General features: G+C 38.2%; 1 protein-coding gene and 1 pseudogene across 2 annotated transcripts; one reads left to right on the top strand and one right to left on the bottom strand.

The window, feature by feature from the left end:
- The window catches only part of LOC112580843, a 21,284-nt pseudogene extending 16,744 nt beyond the window's left edge, over positions 1-4,540 (bottom strand).
- SNURF (SNRPN upstream open reading frame) lies at positions 4,495-16,076 on the top strand. 2 transcript variants are annotated; one of them, XM_006068846.4, is made up of 3 exons: positions 4,495-4,672; positions 10,522-10,617; positions 13,899-16,076. In XM_006068846.4, the coding sequence occupies exons 1-3, from the start codon at positions 4,647-4,649 to the stop codon at positions 14,002-14,004; spliced, it is 228 nt and encodes a 75-aa protein (XP_006068908.1). In that variant the 5' UTR covers positions 4,495-4,646; the 3' UTR covers positions 14,005-16,076. The 2 variants fall into 2 exon arrangements, with proteins under 2 accessions (XP_006068908.1, XP_006068909.1); XM_006068847.3 differs by having other exon boundaries at positions 4,504-4,660; positions 13,899-14,024.

The following is a 16,076-nucleotide window of genomic DNA, read 5'->3' as shown; positions in this document are numbered from 1 at the left end:
AGAAGTTATGGGTAACCTGGGGAGTATTCCTTGCACTTGGCATCTGATGCAGAATAGGAGTAGTCTTGTAGAACTGAGCTGTGGGCTCTGACCTGTGTTATCTGATACTATATCCAGGTAGATAATATTAGAATTGAGTTAAATTGTAAGACATCCAGCTGGTGTAATGGATAATTACTTGGTTTAGAGAAAACCCAACACATATTTGGTGATGGAAATGTCAGAAGTGAAGTATTCTATGTGAGTGTGATAATTGCGTAAGGCTAAAGGAGAAACACACAGCAGTTTGGGACCTGGATTTTTCCTTACTTGGGAAAAGTCTGGGTTTTTCTATTCAGCTATGTTCTACATGCACTTTATTCCTGGATACTGAAATTTGAACTTCATATAATTTTTGTATCACAAAATATTCTTTCTTTTGATTCCTTCCCAACCATTAAAAAAATGCATAAGTTGTAGGTAGGATGTGATGTGGTCGTTTGACCCGTCTAGAGAATTCTTGCCCCCAAATCTGGAGACATAGTGAGAATGTATATAGAATCTGTGGGTGGAAGAGCATCTTTTATTGTGTGTGTTTTGTTTCTAAACAAGTAGGTACTTTCTTCCCCTGATCAGCCTCTTCCTGAGTTGGTCCTGGGACTTTCCAAGAAGGCTGCTAATAGGAGAATCTCCCTCCTGCAGTTCCCAAGGTGGGGGAGGGGGCCTGCAGCAAAGATTTTCTCTCCTGTTGAGCTTCTTGTGAACCAATTGTGCCTGTAGTGAAAGACTGCCACCCAGTGCCTTCAGTTCAGTTCAGTCGCTCAGTCCTGTCTGATTCTTTGTGACCCCACGGACTGCAGCACGCCAGGCTTCCGTGTCCATCACCAACTCCTGGAGCCTACTCAAACTAATGTCCATTACATTGGTGATGCCATCCAACCATTTCATCCTCTGTTGTCCCCTTCAGTTCAGTTCAGTTCAGTTGCTCAGTCGTATCCGACTCTTTGCTACCCCATGGACTACAGCACACCAGGCCTCCCTCCAAGTGACTTAAGTAAGGAGAATAAGGGGGCAGTTTTGGGTTTTTGTGTTGTTTTCTCTTTCAACCCAGCTTTCTGCTTGGGTTCTCATATGTGGATTTGTGCACGTCGGTTGTGGAATTAAAATTATAATGAACAGAGTCATTACCCCTACAAGATGGTTAGGCCATTACAGATGGTTAAGAGTAGTGGTTAAGAGCAGGTGTATTGGAGCCAGGGTGCTGGGCTTGAATCTGAGCTCAACCACCTATGATCTGTGTGACTTTTGAGTGTGGATTTTTACTGCTCTGTGTCTCAATTTCCTAACCTGTAAAAGAGATGGAGATTCGAAATAAGTCATATGGTTGTTATTTGAACTAGTGTTAAAGTACCTGGAAGATACTTCATAATGACTGGGCATCCTTGCACTTTTTTCTTTGAGGTTCCCTTTTCCTTATTGATTTCTATACGTTCTGGCTGTAGTGATAATTAATGACAATTAATGATTCATTAATGATACAGAATTAATAACTCATTATCTAAGTATATAGCAAATGAGTTCTCTTGTGTTTTCCCTTTTAACTTTATTGTCTTTTGCCAGACAAGTTTCCTTGAACAACTTTTTCTGTTCCCTTTACTTTTTACTTCATATAGTTCATAAATTCAAGTTACAGACAAAAATCTTTCAAATTAGATTTTTTTTTCAGTAGGAAGTCTCCCTTCTTCCCTTGTATGTGAGACTTCTTCTCCTTTATAGGTGACCATGTTAGAATATTTTTGCATATCATTTTCTGATCCAGGTTTATTCCCTTAACCAAATTTATCTTCAGAATACTTTTATATTTACACAATTATTTTGAAGGTAGTACAAGAGAGTTCCCCTATATCTCATACATATATTCCCCTATTATCAATATGTTACATTTGTATGGTACACCCATTACAATAATGAATCAATATTGGTACATTATTATTAATGGAAGTTTATGGTTTATTCAGATGTCCTCAGTTTTTCCATAATGTCCAAGATCTCATTCAGGATGATATATTACATTTAGTACTCCTGTCTCAAGGCTCTTCTTGGTTATGATAAGACTCAGAAAGTTTCTCAGCCTTTATTTTTGATGTTCTTGACAGTTTTGGCAATTACTTGTCAAGTATTTTGTAGAATGTCCCTCAATTGGGATTAAAAAGAAATTAACTTATAATGCATATACAAGAAAATCTTTTAAAAACTGCACAATTCAGTGCTTTTTAATGTATTCACAATGTTTTACAACCCTCCCAAGTATCCAAATCCAGAACATTTCATCATTCTGTAAAGAAACACTTTAACAATTAGCAGTCCATCTCCATTTTTTCTTTCTTTCATTTCCTGACAATCACTAATCAGTTTTCCAACTCTATGGATTTGCCTATTTTGAACAATCATTTAATGGACACATAAAAGAATACAGCCTTTCACTTAATATTTTCAGGGTTCATCCATTTTGTAGCATGAATCAATACTTCATTCCTTTTAATGGCCAAATGCTATTCTATTGTAGTTACACCATACCATATATTTTGCTTATCCATTCACCAGTTGATAGAAATTTGGGTTATTTCCACTTCTGACTATTATAGCAGGGTTGCTATGAAAATTCATGTACAACTTTTTGCAGATGTGTGTTTTCATTTATTTTGGGTTACATACTTAGGAATAGAACTCTAGGAGGGAACATACGGTAACTTTATGGTTAAATTTTTAGGTACTCCCAAACTCCTCCTAAATGACTACACTATTTTACATTCCTATGAGCTGTGTTGAAAGGTTCCAATTTCTCCACATCCTCCTTAACACTTGTTATTGTCTTTCTGATTATAGCCCTCCTAGTGAGTGTGAATTCGTATTTCATGAAGCCATTCATTTGCATTTCTCTAAGAATTAATGATGCTGAGCATCCTTTCATGTGGTGATTGGTCATTTGTTTGCCAGTTTGGGGTGAATTATCAAATTCAAATCCTTTACCCATTAAATTTTTTGTCTTTTTAGTTTTTATTTTAAGTCTTCCTTTATCAGATAGCATTATGATTTGCAAATTTTTATACTATTATGCTGGCTGTCTTTTCATTTAAGTAATCGTTCAAGCAAAAACTTAATGTACTTGTGATGAAGTCCAATTTATTTATTTATTTTGGTTGCTTGTGCATTGGTGTAGCTAAGAAACCATTCCTTCAGTCAGAATCACACAGATTTACGTCTTTGTTTCCTAAGAGATTTGCATTTTACTCTTACAAACGAACTCTCATCCATATCCATTTTGAGTTAATTTTTGTGTATTGTGTGATGTAGGAGCTCTGATCACTTTTTGCAGACTCCAGTTTCAGTTGCATAGAGAATAATTATAGTCTAGATTTTATGTCTTTTAAACTCATATCTCTGAGTGTTTGAATTATGATGCCTACATTAAAAAAAAAAAAAGAATGGTTGGGCGACATCATTTTGCTGGGAAGTCTTCTTTTCTGTATATTCACTTGCTAATTGCAGGATATGCTCACCCCTACAAACTGAATTTAAATATTCTCTTTCAATAAATGAGTGAGCCAAAATGGCCACTCCCTCTGTGTCACTTGTAATGCCGGGATCCTATCATGCCTTTCCCGCCATCCAAAGCCAGGTTCTTAACTATAGTACTTAGTTGCTCAGTCGCGTCTGACTCTTTGTGACTCCCATGGACTGTATCCCGCTAGGCTCTCTGTCCATGGGATTCTCCAGGCAAGAATACTGGAGTGGGTTGTATGCCCTCCTCCAGGGGAACCTCCCAACCCAGGGATCAAACCCAGGTCTCCAGCATTGCAGTCAGATTCTTTATGGTCTTAGCCACCAGGGAATATTGAGCAGCCACGAAATTAGGAGTCTGGGCAGACTGGCAGAAAGAGCAGGCTAGAAAAGGGTGAAGATGGGTCAAGGCAATTGACAGCAAGTACATTAGAGCTTAGAATTAATTTTGTTTTATCTTAATAATACTTTAATTCTGAAAGCAATCATTACTGTAAAAATACAAACATGGTAAAAAATTTTCAATAGATTAAAATCTAAAATGTCACAGTAAAGAAGTTTAACGAAATCATGACTTGCTTTATATGTGTATATAAAACATATAAATGTAACATAATATCTGTGTTACCTTGCAACAGGATAAGGTCACCAGTGCAAAGCCTGAGGAAACCTGAATAAGGTACGGACTTTTGAATGTTACAAAAAGGAAATACCCAATTCCCACTCCACTGGGAGGTACCACTCTGGGTTGAAGTACAACTGTTAACATTTGGTGCAATTCTAAGAGCCATTAACTGCCGGCTCGTGGTGGTCCCTAGAGCTCCCCGACCCCAAAGGCCTTAGGACTTTGACCACCGGGGTGGGGTAGACACCATCCCCGGTTTCCCTGCTTGAGAGAGCGAGCGTCACCAAAAGTGCCGCAGCGCCTCGCCACTGCGGCAACAGACTGCGCAGGTGCGGCAGAGTCCGGTCGCCAGGAGCGGGGCGGCTTGCCGCGCATGCTCAGGCGGAGTCTGCGGAGTGGTGCCGTGGCGGTGGAGGAGCGCAGCGCGGTCTGCCAGCCGGAGATGCGTGACGTTGTGTTCTGAGGAGCGGCCAGCGGCGCGATGGAGCGGGCCAGGTCAGCCGTGTGGTGGGCAACATTTTTTTTTTTTTTTAATCATCCTGAGCTTCCAGAACTATTAGTATTTCGGTATTTACTGGGGATCTGGGCTCTCAAGTTCTTTGTTCGGTGGCCAGATGGAACACCTTCTGGAGGCTTGGGGCTGCAGTGACTCTCCCGACCGTGTTTTGTCAGGTCTTGGGGGTATCTGCACCGTCATGTTGCACCCAAGATTCTCTGATTCTTTGTTCCTGTGGTTGAGGCCGCGACCACGGGTGGCCACGATGCAACAGTCGGGGGAGGGCGCGGTTAGCGGTGTCCACAGCTGCCGTGTCCATGGAGGCGCTGATGTGTGGCAGCAGCGGGAGGGAGTGGTTGTGGTGGTCCCCGCGGCATTGATGAGGAAGGGGCGACGGAGTGGTCGCGGTGGCCATGGTGGTGGCTTATTGAGGGGGCGGCCGATAGACCGCGCTGCCCATGGACGGTGAAGGGGGCCGCGGGAGCGTGGTGGGGTCCCTCTGTGGCCTCGGTATGTGGGGGTGGTGGGGTGCCGGCAGTGGTGGGGGCATGACAAGGAAGTCTTGCGACATGGCCGCAAGAGGTGAGTGGGTGGGGGCATGCGGGTGGAGGAGGCCATCTGTTTGAAGAAAAGAGAGAACTGTTCAGTGTTCTCGTGACCGGCAGTGGTCTTAAGAGTTTGAGTAGTGCAGTGAAACTACTCTGTCCTTAAATTGAAGGGGTGGCTGTAAAAATGTCCGGTCCTTATATACTTGATTCCTTTAGATATCTCACATTTGTGAGCTTGGTGTAAGAGGAGGGATGTGGTATTCACAGCCCATCTAATGCATCTTGTTGGGGACCTGCCAGGTTCTGGGATGTGACAGCCAGAGGAGTTTCTCGTTCGCATGCATTTTCCCTGCATTTGGAACGAGAGTTTCGAAGGCCTGCTCAGGAGTGTGGGGGTCGGTGTGGCGTCACAATCTTTGTGCGGCTCTGCGAAGATGGCGGCCACCGCAGCTGTGCGGCTCTGCGCAGGCGCGGAGTGGGTGCGCGGCCCTCCCCGTGGTGCCGCAGTGGGGGAGGGGCGGTCCTGCGGCCTGCAGGCGGGGAGTCGGCCGCGCCCTCCGGAGAGCCGTGCGCAAAGCGGGAGAGGCGGACTGGGGAGTCGGGGGTGGGGCGGGGACGGGGGGGGGGGAGGGGCGCTGCCGCACCCTGGTGCTGCAGTAGGGAAGGTGTGGGCTCGGGGTGCGCAGGCGCGTCAGTGATGACACCGCCTCTGCTGTGCACTGGGGGAGGGGATTTGTGCAGCTTCCGCTGTGCGGGGTGGCCAGCTACCCCTTACATCTACGTGCCCTGTCCCTGTCTCTTCCCTGCTCTGCTGGAGTGGGCTTGGGGGAGGAAGGACACAGGTTTGTGCAGCCTCTGCATTGTAAGTCACCTCTTCCCTGCAGTGCCATGGTAGAGTGGAGCAGGTAGGCCAGAGAGTTGCACGATTTTTCCATCCTGTGCCTGCCTGAAATGTCAGGGCAGCTGCAGTATGCCCCTGGCCTTCTCTTACCTTTTTAAGGGAGAGGTGCGGGCTTGGAGGCCAAGAGAGGTGAGTGCATTCTGGGATTCACTACGCTACTTAAAAGACAGCCTCCATCACTGGTGCAGGAGCTTTTTCAGTTTTGTTCATTTGCCTTAGGTGGCACTGTGAGCAGTCTTAATTGTTTGCTGTATTAAGTGGATTAAGTTAGCCTTTTAGACAACTCTCATCCCTTTAATCTCTGATTTCAGTTTCCCAGATTACATAATTCTATAGCTACATTTCCCTGACCTGTCTGTCCTATTTCTTGATTGCTAGATAATCCATTGGTGATGTTACCTTTATAATATCCTTAAATCAGGGGATCAAGACTTCTCTAGGAACTGAGGTCTATGAATTGTTTGTTCAAGGAGAACAGCAGAGAAAAATGTAGAATGTGAGTCCTGGGTGTATCTGGGATTAGTGAATTGTTGGCCTTAATTGGACTTTTTAAAAAATTTGGAATATATTTGCTTTACAATATTGTGTTCGTTTCTGCTGTACAGCAACTTCACAGTTGCTAATGTGTTCAGCTATGTGTGTACATATCCCCTTCCTCTTGATTGTTTAATTATTATTTTTGTTCCATTATTTTTGAAGTTGGAGCTGCTATGAATATTTGCTGAGAAGGGGTAATTAACAAAATATCATGGTTATTGTATTATTATTCCCATACTTTGATTTTGGGGGACATTTTTAAGGTATTTCCTTGCAGAATTTTGATGTGCTTGCCTTTTATACTCATTTATCACAAACAGTACGCCTGCTTGTGTGCCCTGTTAGAATGTAATTAAGGGAAATGTAAATTAAGCTTTGGAAGCTTTGTTCTGGAATTATTTTCTAGTAGCTCGAAAAATAGGACTCTGGTATTTTGTGATACTTATGATTTGCATTTTCTTTTTCTGCTTGTAGGAAGATACTGCTTCAAATATGAACATCTGATCATTTGGCCCTTTGCGAGATGAGAGTGCATCATCCTGGTCCGCCATTTTGTAGTCTTGCCCTCTGACTTAGGACCTCAATATGGCGGACCCTGTGGAAAGACCTGAAGTTTGAAGGTCTCTGTCCTGCCTTGTGAATATTTGGCATAGTACCACAGCTTTTTGAGAATGGGAAAGGAATATGAGCCCTGTCTGAAGTTTAGAGCAAGGACTGTGTGTTGCTTTCTAAGGCAAGGTACTTTGAACATGAGTTGTTGATGGTTAAGGCATCATCCTTCACTAATAAGAGTGGGCAAAGAAGTTTTATTTTCTGGTTCCTGGGTGCTGGCTGGCTCAGAATTCTCTTTGATTCTAAAGGTTTTGTTTTTGGAGGCACACTGATTTACATGTTAGTGGGGAGATCACACCCTGGGATTACCTTACATTATCTTTGTGTTTTTTAATTTTTATTTCTCATTCTTGAGGTCTTAGTCATTGAGTTATTACTTTTGGGGGGGTGTGTAAGGAATCCTGAATATTTGATAGAATATTAGAGAGGAAAAACCCTATCATATCTCATCATCTTTGGCTTTTTCAGTATATTTTCAAATTTGTTGTTGTTTTAGTTGCTAACTCGTGTCTTGACTTTTTTGGGACTCCATGGATGATAGCCAGGCTCCTCTGTCCATGGGATTTATTAGGCAAGAATACTGGAGTGGGTTGCCATTTTCTTCTCCTGGGGATCTTCTCAGGGATTGAACCGGAGTCTCCTGTTTGGCAGGTGGCTTCTTTACCATGGAGCCATCTGAGAAGCCCATATTTCCAGATTAGTATTAATTTTTTAATGAAAGGGATTTTGGAGTGAAAAATTACCATTGTGTACATGTAGCATTTTTTTTCTCTTTAAATGCTGAATTTTCTGAAATGTTGGCTTCTGGGTTGGAAATGCAGTTAGGGACATTACAAATGTACATATGTGTATTTAGAACAAAGTTCAAAATAAAGCTGCTCATCACTGATTTTGCAAGTAGCTTTAAAAATCTTTGAAAATGAAAAAGATACCTTTATATACTGATTGTTTTCTCAATTGAACACAGACCTTCAGGTTATATAAAGGAACTGAAGATTTTTTCTGAGGGGTGGGATGGATAATGGGGTACTCTCAGTTAAGCTTTGATTAATCATAATGGGTGGTCTATGACAAAGCAGAGGTCTACAGTAAAGCAGAGGTTTATAATTTCTTTTACTGTATTAATGTGTCAGTAAATATGTTTGAAACTACCATCTTGTGTATCAGTATTTCATCCTTTTTTGTGACTGAAGGACATTCCATTGTATGGATATATACCATACCACATGGTATTTTGTTTATGCATTCATCAGTTATACTTTGGGTTATTTCTATTTTTGGCTATTACAACTAACACTGCTAGGAACTTTCATGTTCAAGTTTGAGTTTTTGTTTCACTCCAAGCTTGGAGTGGAAATACTGGGTCACATGTTAATATGCTCAACATTTTTAAGAAATGCCAGAGTTGTGTCATTTTTCATTTCTCCAGTTTCTCCACATCCTACTCCTGTGGTGTGAAGTGGTGTTTGTGGTTTTGATTTGTGTTTTCCTAATGACCCTCATATTGAGCATCTTTTCTTCTGTTAAGGGAAATTTTTATGCTTTTGGAAAGCAATCTGTTTGAATCCTTTATTCATTTTATTTTTTGTAATTTATTTATTTCATAGCTGTGCTGGGTCTTCGTTGTTGCACAGGCTTTTCTCTAGTCGTGGTGAGCTGGGGCTGTTCTCTTAAGTTGCAGTGCAAGGTCTTCTCTTCTGTGTCTTCTCTTGTGCAGGCCAGCACTAGGGCATGTGGGCTTCAGTTTTTTCTGTTCCTGAGCTCTAAAGCACAGGCTCAAAAGTTGTGGTGTAGGGATTTAGCAGCTTCATGGTCTGTATGTGGGATCTTCTCATACCAAGTATGGAACTTGTGTCTTCTGCTTTGGCAGGTGGATTCTTTACCACTGAGCCATCAGGGAAGCCCCCTTGACTCATTTTAAAATTGAGTTTTGTTACTATATTATTGAGTTGTAAGAGATCTTTATCTCTCTCTAAATTAGAGTTCTTTATATCTGGAGGAGGAAGTGGCAGCCCACTCCAGTATTTTTGCCTAGAGAATCCCATGGACAGAGGAGCCTGGCGGGTCCATGGGGTCGCAAAAAGTTGGACACGACTGAGCGACTAATATTAATACTATATATATTCTGGATAAAAGACTTTAATCCCATATATAATTTGCATATATTTTCTCCCATGCTTCTAATTGTTTTTCTAAGTGTCTTTTGAATCAAAGATTTTTCACTTTTGGTGAAATCCTATGGATTTCTGTCTCTTGTTAGGTACTTTAGGTGTCATAATCTAAGAAAGTATTACCTAATCAAAGGTCCAAAAATCAAGGAGATTAGCAAAGGTATTTTTTTTTAATGATCTTTCCTACTGCTTGATTAGAACATTAAAGTTTTTGAAGCAAATCCGGGGTTATTGTTAAACTCTTTTGTTTATTTTGCATAATCTAATATGAAACCTAAAATAGCATGGGTTCAGGAAATTATCTTTTGGAATGTGTCCTTTGAAATCTGCCTGTGAAATATTACATTGCATGACTTGTGTAAAATGCCTTTCCTTATCTCTGTTTTAAGTTGACATTTTAAAATTTCAGTTCCTGTAGTTTCTAGTCTGTGACCCAAGTGCTGAACAGATTTCCTGTTCACATCCTTTGAGGAGCCGTTTTGTGAGCTATTCTGCAGATTATACTGTCAGTGGCTATGTTTTTTTTTTTGCTTAAGCATTTTTAAAATTTCTTGTTTCTCAAATCCTAAGAAGGAAGCATTCACACAAGAGATTGCTTAAACAGACATTTCGTAATTTAAATTTTATACTTTATTCCACTATACAGAAATATCTTTCATAATAAAATGTTTTTCAAATCATTTTTGGAATCATTGTTGCCACTTTTTCAGGGGTATGTACATTTATTTTTATGTAAATATATCTAAATATATAGTGTTATATCTGTATATGTGAGTATATGTAGAAATACACAGTTTTGCTTAATTTTTTGATATTTTTCCTTTGAAGTTTTCTGCTGTCAAGGGGAATCTAAAGGGAGAAAGTAGTTTTGGGCTAGATTCTGACCATTGATGGATAAAGATCTTCTAATATTTAATTCTACCTTTGTCAGTTTTATTGATTTGTAATTGGTATATATCACCATACCTGGCTTTAATTAGATTAGATGGAGTTTAAAAATTCCATTTTACTAGATACATGTATAATCTTTAAGTAAGTGGTTATTTCAGAAATTGATGAGGTCTATAAAACAAATCCCCTTTCTACCTCAGGGACCGTTTACACTTGAGACGGACTACAGAACAGCACGTACCAGAGGTGGAAGTCCAAGTCAAACGTAGAAGGACAGCCTCACTGAGCAACCAGGAGTGAGTACAGTCAGGCCCTGAGAACCCATTTAGGGCATTTTCAAAGTGGAACAAAGTATGCTGCCACAGGGAATTTAAATGAATTTAATTAATGAAAGAAGCTTGTGCATGTTATATTGATACAGTAAAAAAGCAATTAAATCATCCATAACCATGTTGTCCTAACTTAACTTTTGCTAAGATTTTAATAACATGTATTTCCTTTTTTCTATACATGTGTAGGTAACATGGTATGTTCATAAAGTTCTACCTCCTTCAACATATTTATATTAAAGTTGTTTCTGCTTTATTATTTGTTACACTTTTGTTGTGCTTGACAAATGTTCTGTGCTTTGAAGAGATGTAAATTTATGTATTCGTGTTTGCTCTGCATTCTTTAGAAATTTTTAGTTAGTGCATTTAAAATGTATACATTTTTCTCTTAATTTAGGATATGAATGTGTTTATAGAAGGAGCATTTCAATTAAAACTATATTAACATTTCTAAAGAGTCACAACTTAGCAGCTAAAACAATAACAATGACATGATACATACTAAATCTACATTGGGTCTTATGCATTTTGTTATTACCACAAATCTTGATAGTTATCAGTGGTAAAATTGTTTTTCTTTCCTAAAGCTGTTATTTTTCAAATTGTATTGCTGTTACTAATACAGGAATATAATTTTCTCATAAAACATGTAATTTTGAGATACACAGTGAGTATCAAATATCACTAGTCCATTCCCCTCCCTGTCCATTCTCCCCAGAGATAAATCCTCAGGTAGTTTGATCTCTTATCATTTCAGACCTTTTAATATGCATTCATGTATACACATACAGAGTGCGTGTGTGTGTGTGTGTGTGTAGGCATGTTTGTTTATATACAGAAGATTTATTCTGTAACAATATGCCTTGGGAGTCTTTCCATGTCAGGTGTTCTATAATAACATTATCATTATCTTACTAATGGATATTTATGTTGTTTGCATTTCTTAGTTATTGCAGTGAATAAAGGAGCAGTCAATCTGAAAATTAATATTACAGTTGTCTTTTGAATAATGAGGGAGTTGGGTTACAGTCCCCCCACATAGGCAAAAATCCCCATATATCTTTTGAGTCCCCCCAAATTGAACTCAAAATGGCCTCTTGTTGACTAGAAGCGTTACTGATAATATAGACAGTTGACTGAACAACATTTTTATGTTAAATGTATGTCTACGTACATTTTACATGTTCATGACATACCTTTCTTTTTTTGATGTTTCTAGGCTCTGGTTTGTCTGCAAGTTTTTCAGATTGTCAAAAATTTCCAAAAAAAAAAAAAAATATCCCCAATATATTTATTGGGGGAAAAAGCACATATAAGTAGACCCACACACTTCAAACTTTTGTTTAAGGGTCAACTGTTATTAATATTTATTTGTATTTTATTTCACTTCTTCAAATATGAAGTTTTTTACAGAAATTATTATACAGCGTGGGTAGCATTTTGTATCTTATTTTTGTTATTTGCTCGTTTAATATGTGGGAAAATTTCAGTATTTTGCATATTTAAAATTATTGGCAAGGCAAAAAGATTTCTCCATTTTCCCATGTCTGTTTTATTTTACTTATTCTTCAGACTTCGTTATTCTTTCCTTTATTAAACTTTGAAAAGGAATACTTTGAGTGACTAGTTTATATAATTTATGATAGGTATTTGCCTGTTTTCTTTTAGATGGTAATGCCATTTTTTTCCTCTCCAGAATCCCTAGAAATAACTTGAGGTAAATTAGAGATTGCGCCAGAGGTATGGGTGGAGATTTCTTGGGAGAGGATCTTTGTTAGTGAGTGAAGGTTCTGTTACATTTGTTATATTTTATTAGAGCCTTTATCCAGTGTAACATTAGTGTGAATCATCAGTATAATAGGTGGTCATATGGTAATCTTCTAAAAGCCTGCTTTAGGTTTCACTCATTTGTCCATATCTATGGAAATATTTCATTGCTTTTGAAGAAGAGACAACTTCATTTTCCTGATGTCTGTTGTATATGTTACGTATAAGTACTAGGAGGTGCTGAACTAGAATCTGAGGGTAATTTTGCCTTGGAAAAATAATATAATTTCCCCAACCACCTTTGTCCACTTTGATAATAAGTGGATTATAGAAACAGATAAGCAGTATAAATATTCTGTTCTCTAAGCCCAGCTTTTAACCTGAGCCATCTAGTTAGCTTTAACTCTGGTGTGATCCCTGAGGCCCACCATGAATAACAAAGACACTCCTATCACTTGTTAAAGGATTAGAGATTACCTTTTAGGAACCATGGACAAAGTCCAGGCTAATTCTTTATGTTGTTGTTCAGTTGCTTAGTCATGTCCCACTCTTTGCGACCCCATGAATTGCAGTTAAAAATCTTAAAGTATAGAAATAGTGGAAAACCATTTATCACAGTCCCATTTTCAATTCTAGCTGTTCCTGAATGTTTTTATACATATGTACTTATCAACTGCCTGCTAGTGCAGGAAGTAAGAGAAATGGGGTCCATCCGTGTGAAGATCCCTTGGAGGAGGACGCGGCAACCCTCGCCAGTTTTCTTGCCTGGAGAATCCCATGAACAGAGGAGCCTGGCGGGCTAAGGTCCACAGGGTCACAAAAAGTTGGACACAACTAAAGTGACTTAGTATGCAAGCACATATTTACAATGAGGGCAGTTTGTTGGCTGGTGATTTATTTATGCTTGTCTTGTTAGCCAGCAACCTGTGTAATTTCCTGTATCTCTTATCCTCAGGATCAGATTCACAGCCAGATAGAGTCCTACTCATAGGTAGGAATATGTTGAGTATTTTTCCAGAATTCCCTGATAACTAAAGGATGGTAGATTTACATGGTCTGAGAGCCTAAGTAGCTTGGAAGTTCTTTGTTTCAGTTAGTAATTTCTTGTCAGCATAAATAACTATCTTAAAATGTCTCGTTGGAAATACCTTAACCAATACCCTACCTCCCTAGGGGTTAAAAGAGTTGTTTCCAGATTAGAAATGGTTATTATACTCTTGGTTCTTTTATAGGGCATTTTAAACCAAAAGAGCCCTTTTTTTCCTTTTTTTAAGTTCCTTGGTAATACCACCAAAGAGGGTAAGTATCCATCAGTTCTTGTACATTCCTATGTGCAGAGAGTCTCTTCTTCTATAATTTGTTCATAATGTAATGGTATGCTCTGAACCTTGAGGATTAAATGTAAGGGTCTTTTCATGTTTGCATTGTTAACTATATAGGCAAATGTCTTTTCACTTATTTGTTTTGTGCTCTTGTTTTAGGTGTCACGTGTACCTGAGGCGATCTCAGCAGCAGCAAGTACCTGTGGTGGATTTCCAGGCAGAACTGAGACAGGCATTCTTAGCTGAGACACCAAGAGGTGGTTAAAGCAGTATTGGAACACCAAGGTAGATGATTTCAAGAGAAAAATAAAAACAGGTTATAGCTGATGAAATCATGATCAGGATTAAACAACTCATTAAAGGGTAGGATGTTTGGAGGTCATTTAATTATTTGAGATATATTCAATGTCTTTTCTTTAAAGGCTTCATACAAATATAAACACATAGCAGAAAGTTTTAAATAGTAAAAGCAGTACCTTAATGCTCTCACCCTGAAAGACTTTTGTCATGAGTTACTTTCTAGACAATGTAGTCTTTTCTTTTTAGGTAGTTTTATTCATATTTAGCTTGTACTGCTTTTCACCTTAACGTAAGAAAAGTATTTCATTATAAATAGTTGGTGAATACCCTGCTAATATGTTTTATAATTCCTTTCTGTGAATTTTATTTTTTCTGCTGATAGTTTGAAATGAAGCTTCAGTGATTTGCTTTTTGTAAAACATTAGATAGGATCATTTCCTTGGATATGCAGATGTAAAACTAAATCAAGGAATTTGAAATTAAGGTTCATGTTCTAAATTATATTATCAATTATTAGTCTTTATTGCCATGAGAAAGTATAGTGCCAGGTACACTTTCATCTGCATTAATTATGTCAATTACATATAATTTATTTCTATTAAATTAGAAATACACATCACATCCATTAGCAGATGAGAAGCTAAATATTTTCCCAGGCTTATTTACTAGTTTTTTTTGTTTTCTTTTCTCATATTTTGTTACCCATTTTTTTAATCATCTGACATGTAACAAAACTATTAACCCATGATTTGTCAGTGTTACATAGATTTATTTACAGTGTCTTTTTGTGTTAGTTGCTTAGATTTTTAGAAAATTGCAATTAATTTTGATTAAATACTTTATTTTTCCTTTCTTTTTTTAAGTTTAAGATTTGAATGACCTAAATTCAAAGGGTTTAATATGTGCTTTTCAGAAACTAAGAGAGGAAAGAAGTTTATAGATGAGTTTTCTTCTAGATTTTCTTTATTTCTATTTCAGAGTATAACCCCACAACTCAAATTAATTAGGCTTGTTTATGGCCATCATTTCAAAAGAAAAAATCCTCCCCTACTAAATTCTTTACCCAGCATTCTCCAGTAATTGCCTGGACTTGATTGCAAGACAGTAGCATTGATTTCAGACAGTGGAATCTGGTAATTGTCCTCAGCTGTCCCCCAGAGTAAGAACATTTTTACATGAATAAGTGTGCATAATTGATTTTTTAACCAAGAATTCTTTGGCCCTTTAGTATAGTTTAGATACTGTTGCAAGTTCCTGTATAGTATTATTTAAATCATAATTATGATCTGCAAGTAGAGTAATTTTCCAAGTTTTAAGTGCTAGTTTCATCTAAATAGTACTAGTTACTAGAATTATTTTACAACAGTTGGTAAAGTGTCTGACTCATTTATTGCCTGTTTTTATAAATTTTGTTATCACAGAGCCATATCCATTTATTTACATACAGCCTGTCAATATTATTGACAGTACAGTGGCAGATGGGAGTATTCATTACAGATTGAATGGCAGGCAAGGCCTACAATATTTATTATCTTTCCCTTTAAAAGAAAAAGTCTGCTAGTCTCTTAGAGAACCACTTTCAGAGATGAAAACATAAGGTGGAGCCAGTAGGGGAGTGTTGGTACTATAGAATGTGGTAAAGGGAAATGTATTGTAAGGAAAGTAGATGAAGTAAACATTACAGAGTAGAGAATCAGATGAATTTGGCGATAAGGGTCTTCTTAAAGTCTGCTATACATGTAAATGGGTAAAGACATTTAAACAATTGATATGTTTACTTTTTCATTATAAAAATGTAAAACAGGAGTGATAGCCAAGAAAAATGGGAAAGTAAACCACAGATTTTAAATAGCCATGTTTCAACCATAGTGGGATTTTTTTTTCTTTCATTTTACCCATTTGCTTTTCTTTTGAAAACATAGTTGTAATCATGCTTTTAAACTATTCTACTTATGTATATCATTAATGTTCCTTCATTTTATTACATAATCCTCAGTATCATTTGTAATGAATAAATGATGGTCCCTTCATGATTTA

The sequence above is a fragment of the Bubalus bubalis genome, chromosome 20 (genome assembly GCF_019923935.1).
Source record: "Bubalus bubalis isolate 160015118507 breed Murrah chromosome 20, NDDB_SH_1, whole genome shotgun sequence".
Lineage (NCBI taxonomy): Eukaryota > Metazoa > Chordata > Mammalia > Artiodactyla > Bovidae > Bubalus > Bubalus bubalis.
The sequence above is the reverse complement of the archived record's forward strand: the minus strand, read 5'-3'. Positions and strand labels throughout refer to the sequence as shown.

What these genes read in the sequence shown, in the direction of transcription:
- SNURF (XM_006068846.4), top strand. Translation starts at nt 4,647, where the DNA reads ATGGAGCGGGCCAGGTCAGCCGTGTG. An exon ending in CGGGCCAGGTCAGCCGTGTG is followed by an intron (nt 4,673 to 10,521) that starts GTGGGCAACATT and finishes TTTCTACCTCAG; the next exon opens with GGACCGTTTACACTTGAGAC. An exon ending in GCCTCACTGAGCAACCAGGA is followed by an intron (nt 10,618 to 13,898) that starts GTGAGTACAGTC and finishes CTCTTGTTTTAG; the next exon opens with GTGTCACGTGTACCTGAGGC.